This window comes from Rhamphochromis sp. 'chilingali', assembly GCF_963969265.1.
Source record: "Rhamphochromis sp. 'chilingali' genome assembly, chromosome: 1".
NCBI classification, from domain to species: Eukaryota; Metazoa; Chordata; class Actinopteri; order Cichliformes; family Cichlidae; genus Rhamphochromis; species Rhamphochromis sp. 'chilingali'.
The window spans coordinates 34,712,140-34,720,970 of NC_137929.1; the positions used below are offsets into that span (position 1 = coordinate 34,712,140).

The window sequence follows — 8,831 nt, forward strand, 5'->3', positions numbered from 1 at the left end:
AAAACCATGTTCACAGACAAAATGATGAACTGATGTATTGATTGATTTAATCAACAAATTAGTCAACAATGAAAACAACCATTAGCTTAGCAAATCAATGTATAACCTAGTTAATGTGCAGTTAACGTGAATTAACATATAAAGAAAACCCGATCAAGGTGCTCCACAAACTATTCATGTTTTAATGCTGCATGTTTAGCTTAGAAAGCAGATCAAGGGGAACTAAGGAAAAGGACATGTTGCAGGGAACTTCATCAATGGACCTCTTTATTATCAGGAATCGAATAGGCTGTAAATAACACGAATTCAAGCTGACCGCAGCTCCTCATCTTTGTCTAAGAGGAAATTACAAACTGTTCTCGGACATTTTTCAAGCCTGCCTGAGATCTGATAGATAAATTGTGAATAATTTATCATGTGTTTTCTAATGTATCTGATAATAACCAGAGCTATAGAGACATGCACTGAAAGCCCGACACAGATGCTTGTTTTCTGGCACATACATTTGGCCCGCCCCCTAACAACTCAGCATCCACCTTTAGAGACTACGATAGCAAAGTCAAACAAATCTTTGTCTGCAGCCTTTGTACAACACAGCAGAGGAGCTGTGATACTATTAACAACTGTGTGGTTACAGAGCCCCTCCCAGTTTAAAACCAGAACCACACAAACCATATACTAGGGCAACAGGGTGTGTTTAGGCTCATTGGTGCCCCTCTGACCGTTACAATGAACAAGGTCTGCCACTAGCTGGGAAAAAAAAAAAAAAAAAAAAGGCCTTATGGCACTTTAATTTTCTGTTGAACCTCTCACGCACCCACCCCATCCTTCTCGCACACACTGACTCCCTCCCCTCCCACTAGCAGAAAAACACACACACGAATCTGGAGCTATCATCTGGACAGGTGGCCAGCCACCCAGACCTGACCCGCCTGCCCTCTTGCGTGCTCCCTCCCTCTGCCCCCGCCCCAACTAAAATCAGTTCACTTCTGCTGGAAAACCCCAAATGAACATACACAGCAGCAGCACCCCCCCCACCACACACACACCTCCAGCAAGCCCTGCACCATGTCTGTCACCCACTGTGCCTAGTTTGTGGGGATTACTGCCTGCACAGTGCAGCAGCCAACCAGACCCACAAAAAAAGGTTGTGTCTAGCTAATGTGAAGCCAAATAATTTTAATCAGGATTTATTCTAAAGCCTGACCAGAGTAGAAAAGCCAATCGGCTCAGTTATACACAGCACCACCTGGTCTACAGCCCATTTACATTGAATTAACACGGTCACACAGTACTGATGAGTGATGACAAAACAAGCAGCGACATTCAGATCAATGGATGTTTGAAAATGTTAAGCAAGTCACATTTCCTATTAAAAGTATGGAGATGCTGCAATTATTCAATCCTCGCCAACTATACCCAGTCACAAATTTCAAGGTGGAAATACAAAACATTAGATTTGACTGTTACACACAATGCTTTATGACTTTACGAAGATGGGCGTCTAATATTTAGGGATGTCGGTGTAGATTAGCAAAAAGTCGCAGCTGTCACACAGATATGATAAATAAGACAAACGAGACGGATCACTCGGGTTAACTGGAGAAAAATGGACATTTTTCTTCAGCGATGATGGGGTTAAAAAACACATGGCCGTGAGCTGTGCATTTTGTCCTTAGATGCACTCCACATTTGAGAACTAGGTTTTCATAAGAGCCACGTCGCAGTTTATGTAGTAAATACAACAGTGCTACACTTCTTGGAGAGAGCTGAAGTCATAAAAGTACATGCTATACACTGTGTGTGTATATGCATGTGTGGGGGGTAGCTTCAATATTGACGGCTAACACGCCGTATTAAGCGAAAACCACGGCGCCAACAGTGTTTTAAAAACGATGCTAAACGGACAGTTTGGCCACAAAACCGCAACGTGTTTCAGTCAGACACCGCTAGCTAGCGTCCACTATCGGACAGCTAGCCGCATTAAGTCGTGAGTCCCGATTCGTAAGCGTGCTGCCCCGGCTAGCTGGATGTTGAGCACGTTTCGAAAACAAATACAGGGCGAGGAATTAAAACGAGAGCTCTCAGCGTGAGCCCAGTCGGTAGGGTTCAAACGAAACGGCGATATCGACGTCAAATTACTCCCGCAAACATGTCTAGCTGTTTAGCCTGGCAGCTAACAGTTCGCCGTTGTCTGGGAGAAAAGGACCACCGGGGGTGAAGTATCGCTTAGCAGAGGGGCTAGCTCACAAAACACTGCAGCAACAGTCAGCTCAAGCAAGTAACTGGTCAAAGAGGGGGAAAAACACTCGCACGCAAAGACACTGACACAAAGAAACGGCTTCTGGCTACTAAACCATCGGCCAGAGGACGTGCAGTGTGCTCGATGATACAACGCGTGGGTTAAAAGTGAGCTATTTCATGGCAATAAGTTATATTCTTATCAACTCCGCTCCCCACCGCCCCGAATCTCAGACTCACCCTGTCACAACAGGCGCCATCTTCCACAAACTCTCACCAAAACTCCAATACTCGCGATATCCCCTTCTCTCCCACAGCCCAACAATCCGCCGAGACAACAGGAGCAGGACTGGAGGTGTAGGGACGAGGGAGTCGGAGAGAAAAGGGGGTGGGTGAGTAAGACGGAGAGAAAAAAAGGGGAGGCGGCGGGTAACAGCAACACATACACACTCTCTCTCTCACACACACGCGCACACACACACTCACTGAAAGAGAGAGAGTGAGCGAAAAGGGCAGACGCCACAACAACAGGCGTGGGAAACTTCCGAATTCACGCGAGAATTGGAAAACTCTCACAATAGGCGAGCACAGAGGGAGCGTCCCCTATCGCGAGATATGCGTGAAATCGAGTACTTGTTTATCTTGTGGCGCTGAAATACTATTCCCACGTGTTCACCGGGTAATAAATTACAGCACCGATTGGTTTGAGAGGGGGAAAAACGATAGTGGTGAGGAAAGCCTTGATTTTTGTTTTCCCAGGCTCACGCGCATTTTGTTGTAGGCATCCTGTCTCCATGTGGAGTCCCTGCGTTTACAGCTGTGTGCAATTACAAGCCAAATTGTCATCCATATATGCTCCCCAGCTGACTGCAGACAGCAAACCTGCAAGGGTACCGTGACTTTAAATGAGAGTAGAAATTAATGGAGGGTTTCTACGCCCCAAATATACAATTCCCTTGGGTAACATTACAGTCCCTGTTTAGAATGTGGAAACAATGGTGTGAACACATGCGAATGGACCATGCAGAGAAGATTAGTGCATTGCTATCACACTGGGCAGTCCCATGACCACCCTCCACACCAAACCTCAGCCCAAAGTACAAGGGAGGCTATTATTTAGAATGATCATGCTTGCAAATGTGGCATAAGCTTTATTAGCCCCCGCCCCCCCCCCCCCTTTTTTTCTTGTCTGCTTCTGCCCCTACTCCACCCCGTCCACCCCTCCCTCAAGTGCATTTCCAACAGTTTGTGTGTTATACCATCCCCACAACAAACAGCTCAAGCCATTCTTGTTTATCTGGGAGGGGGTCTAAGAGCCATAAACCTTCATGTAGGTCCCCATCCCCATGTGTGTTTGTGCCCATACAGCCTTCATTTAAACCTGTTTGGGATTTTTGTTCAGCTAACAAGTGACTTCTGGTGGGAATTTTTCCAACTTCAAAGAGGAAAAGAAGGCTTCTGAGACCACACCGATGGCAAGTCAATGCTTTCGTTTGTTAGATGTTGTGTGAGTGATCTGCCTCTGGCTGTTTTGTGTGGAAAAAGTGGTTCTTGGGCGAATGAAGAAGATCAAAAAGAAAAAAAAATAGACAAACACCAAAGGGATATTTGGGAGATTTGCTGTTATGTGTAAATGCACACAATATTTTTAAGGAAAATAGTTTAAGCTTAAAGCTTTTTCTTAACCTTGTAATGTCAAGTGTATATTTTTCAATACACTTTTTTGTCAATTTTTGAGGCTTTTTGAATTGTCAGTATGACCCCCCCAACCCCAACCCCCCCCCCCCCCCCCCCACACACACACACACACACACACACACACACACACACACACACACAAAATCTGAATGTTGCAAATATGATATATATTAAAACTCATATATCCAAATTAATATTTAATTTCTTTTTTTTAATTAATCAAAAAGGTCAATAAATAATCCATCTGGCAATTGTTTGTTAAGGTATTAAAATATATGGGTAATGACAGATGGGTAATTTAATATATTGGGAAATATGTTCATCTTTTTATATTTGAGTTTTTACAGTTAGTTGTTTTTTATTGATTAAAATATCAACTTAACATTAGTTTTTGTGGGATATTTAAGTTGTTTTGAAATGAAGACGTGCTCGTAAGGGTCTAACCCTTTCACTCCTTTGATTTTTTCCTCGTATCTTTTCTTTGACTTTTCATCAAGTCTGTCTTTGTACGGACCGGCATTGTTCTACTTCGTTTTGTACATAAATTTTTTGGGGGGGCAAAGAAAAAGCAAGAAGGTATTGGAACCGGAGAATGAACGTTTTGCGGTGCTGCAAATGCTTGCGTTTGATGCATTGCTTGGATTGTTTTGCCACGAGTACCCGGCGTGCAATGCGCGAAAGTCACGTGGTCTGTCAATCTCTATTGCAAACAAGTGCATTTCCTCAAATGGCCACTTGAGGCAGGCTTCAAATGTGAGCTCAACGTTAAGGTGTCAGACGTTGCAGGAGACATAAACATGTCTGTATAGGTTCTCAGTCATCCAGGTCATGGTAGTCTAAGCAGTTTGGAAAGAAAGTGAATGGATTCATCCATCCATGTCCTCCATCCAGTTCAGGGTTGCCAGACTCCTGAAGTCTGGCAACCAAAAGTCATGAAGTGAGAGGCGGGATACACCCTGGATAGGCCGCCAGTCTGTTGCAGGGCTAAAACGTTGATTATGCTCTATTGTTGACACAGACATGGACATCCACTTCCACTCAAACCATTGCACTCCACGTTTAATGATGAACCTTGCATCACTCTAACCCAAGCGACAGTAGTGGATTCACGGTGTGGAAAATATAATCAAAGTTTAACACTTGAGTCCAGGAGGCAGAGCTTGGTATAGTGCTGCTACTCCTCCACATTAGAGGGTCTTCCAGGCATATCCCAGTGGGTGGAGGCCCTGGGGTCATGCTGGATAGATGATGTGGCTTGGGAATGCCTCGGAGAGCCCCCGGAAGAGGGAGATCTGAGTGTCTCTACTTAAACTGCTACCATATTACTACCTACAGCTACTATAGCATATCTTTAGAGTGTAGATGTAGTTCTCCCGGTACTTCTGGCTCAGGACGGTTCAGGAAAACTATGCAAACTCCACACAGAGAGGCTCCAGACAGCTGGTTTATTCAGTCCCAGGACTGTCTCACTGTAGGGCAACAGTGCTAACCACCAAATCTCAGCGCTACCTTTATAGCTCACCTTAATTTTATTAAGACTTGACATTGCTAGTCAAATCTTAATAAAATTTAAGACTTGACTGACAGCATCTGCCTCTGCAGTGGTGATTTTTGAAGTATTTTTTATGGTAATTACCTGACAAATAATACATATTGCTGTGCACTTAATTTTACTGAAAGACCACCCAAGACCTTTTATATATCAGTGATATGTTATTTCTGCCTGCTGATTAGCAGATATCTGTATTTTTTATGTGAATGCACACTTCTGACCATGCTAGGCTGTCTGGCTCCACTATGATGTCCAAATGCTAAAACTGAGGCTTCAGAGTCAGTGGGTGATGCGGTGTTGGCTACCACCATCTTTTATATACAGTCTGTCAGTAAAAGGCCACTGTGACATCACGAAACAGGTTGTTGATAGGACACTAAATTGGTGACATTGGCGATTTAAAGTCCTCAGTACCTGCATTATATAAGTCTCTTAGACAGTCTTTATTCTGCGCTAAGCTAACTGGCTGCTGGCTCCAGCTGCAAAGGCAGCACAGGAACATGAGCGTGGTATCTTTTCAATGAACTGTTAAAGCAAACAGTTTCCAAAATATCAAACTATTCCGCTCGCTGTGAGATATGATACGAATCAAGAAGAAATCAAAAAAGTGTGAGCGCATGAAATAGCAGTTTTTGCTCACCTCCGTCCGTGACAGATAACCTATCAGTGTCAGTGCGCAGCACCACCAAACAGATTCTCTGTGTAAAGTAGCAGATGTGATATCCCCCAGCGTACACTGTATAAATCTACCCATTTCATATCTTTCAAATGCATAATTCATTTTTACGGAGCTTCACTGTTCTGCCAGAGAGAAAGAGAAAAAAAGGAGGGCGAGTTAAAGAGTTGCATAGAGTGTGCCTGGCCTGCAGCCCGCTCTATGAAGACGCAGAGACCTCAGAGACGAGGACCTCATCCTGCCCTCAACCATTTTTCCTTTCCTTCTTTTTTTTTTATAGCCATCCGAGAACCTCCAGTTACACTCAGAGCTGAATGGGGAAGCATAAAGTTTCCTCAAATGTTTTACAGCTGAACACAGTAAAAGGAAAAAAAGCTTAAAAAAAAAAAAAGAGCAACTACAGTTTTCAGAGAAAATAAGAGTCAAATAGAAAAAGAGAAGAAGCTACTTCACTTTTACATTTTAGTGCTATTAGCAATTCCAAAACTTCGAAGTCTGATCTTTGACCTTTCCTGGTTCTCTTTAAACGTAACTCGATTTAAAAGGCCACTTGCAAACACAATTTTAAGGCTTTTTCCTGTCATATACATGTTTCTCTCCTGCTCCAAGCTTTGGATTCTTGATCATTTTTCTTCATCATTTCAATTTCCTCCTTCCCCTCCATGTCCTGTTCTCTCATTAGGAGTGAAAAACCATTTATTTTACCAGAGCCAGGGCCAATTCAGGCAATCATGACTAAGCCGTAAGCCTCGGGTCTATAAATCCCCGCACTTGACTGCTTTAAGCTTGTGGCTCAGAATGAAAGACAGATTGAGATAGAGGGCGAGAGAAATCCTAGTCCCCAGCGGAAACGCCACTAACTCGTACATCATCCCATCAGCGCCGCAGTCTGAACGGTTTGGGCTGAAGGGTGGTGTTGCACCAATCGACAGTAAAGTCTCACAATTCCCCTTCCTTTGAGTACTGAGTTGAAATTGCAAAATTAACGCGTTATTGTTCTGTGAGTTTGGCCAATTTTCACATCCAGCTTATCCCGCTAAGCTGAAGGCCCTAGTAACACTTCTAAGAAAAAAAAGAAGAAGCCATAAAAGAGGGAAATGATTGTCATCAGCAGATGTGACGAGTCGAACAAAGCGCGAGAGAGAAAGTGAACCAATTAGGGAAGTGCAGATCGAGCTTCCTGATGAGCAACTCTTCGACTTACTCATTACAGCCGGGGTGGTGAAACTTCCTGACACGCTACAGCACAGTAGAAGTGCAAAGCAGCGACAGACAGAGGAAGGTGGGCCGAGAGACACTGGGTCAGATGTAAGACACGCGAGCTGATGGATGCGGACATGAAGGATGGACTCGGTTGCAGGAAAAGTCCACTTACTGCTGTAAACAAACTCATCAGTGCGTTATCGTAAGAATAAAAATTACAAACTGATCAACTCTGGCTCGTGTGAGTCTGAGTTCACGGCAGAAAAGGGCTTCCCTGTCTATTCGTCCATCCGTCAGGTCCATCTGTCTCGCTGCCGAGGCCTCGTGGGAAAAGCCTGGGGCGGACGAGGGCAGACAGTTTGACAAATGGGAAGGACGATGTGTCCGAGTAAGGGGCGCGCCTTCTCTCCCCCTCTCGCCCTTCCATTCAAAGCCTCCTCACTTTTATCACATGACTGTCATTACAATTAGGTCCCAAAGACATCGCAGTGCCCAACTGCTTTTTGCAGAGAACGACAGGGTGATAAGTTTGCAGACTGCCAAGGGAGCTGAAGGGCCTGTTTTGCAAGCCCGCTCTTCTGAAAGAAAGAGGCGAATGGGAGGCATGAGGAAAGAGACGTTTCCCCTTTCCTGGACTCTGAACGGTTCACGGCGAGTTCAAGCTGCCAAACGTATGTGGGGCGAGAACTGCACAGGCACGCTATCTGGCAGCTCTGACACTTCCTTAACCCACAGCTTGGATATCACATAGGAAAAAAAAAGAGAAAAGAAATGTTATATGATTGACTTACACCGCTGCTTTAAGAAACACAATCCAGGGCTTATGGGTTTAATAAGAGCCTTTATGATCTATTGTTTGTCTGATAACTGATCACATTCCCAATTTATAATGAAGAGCGATCACAGAAATCCACAGCGTGTATTCATTAATTATCCTCTCGCACATGCTGTAATAGAGCTAGATTACAGACTTTCACAAGCACGACACGATCACAAAGACCCATAAATCCATTAGTGCGATGGTTATCAGTAAAAATAGCGCATTCGCTCCGTTACCTGAGGAGTTACATCACCGTTGCAGCCATGGCACTTTGATGATCATCTTGTTGTGGGTCACGCACAGCGGATTTCATTCTTGTTTTCACCAGAGGGAAGGCTTTCTCATAAAAAGTTATGTGAGCCTCGCTCTGGGCCGGCTTGGCTTTGTTTCTTGTCGCCATCTTTTTAAATCAGCATTTGCCTCGGGGTATTGTGCTTTGATTAAAAAAGCAGAGCTGACTGTGAGCTCTGAAAACATGCCGAATGCATTATGTTATGGAAAGTCAAGACTGTCCGGTGGAAAACGTGACAATGTCAGAGGGGAATATTCGGAATATTGATGCATGCCAATGGGTTTAATCAAAGCAGCCAAACATAAATTTTGCCCTTTTCTGTATATGAAACACATTTTATAATGACATA

General features: G+C 44.1%; 1 protein-coding gene across 1 annotated transcript in view; it reads right to left on the minus strand.

Moving 5' to 3' along the window:
• The window catches only part of rbpjb (recombination signal binding protein for immunoglobulin kappa J region b), a 52,289-nt gene extending 49,654 nt beyond the window's left edge, over window positions 1–2,635 (minus strand). Inside the window, exon 1 of the mRNA XM_080880877.1 lies at window positions 2,482–2,635. Within this exon, the coding sequence (XP_080737003.1) occupies window positions 2,482–2,501 (20 nt within the window). The 5' untranslated portion in view covers window positions 2,502–2,635. The remainder of the gene's footprint in view (window positions 1–2,481) is intronic.
• Between the last annotated feature and the right edge of the window lie 6,196 nt (window positions 2,636–8,831).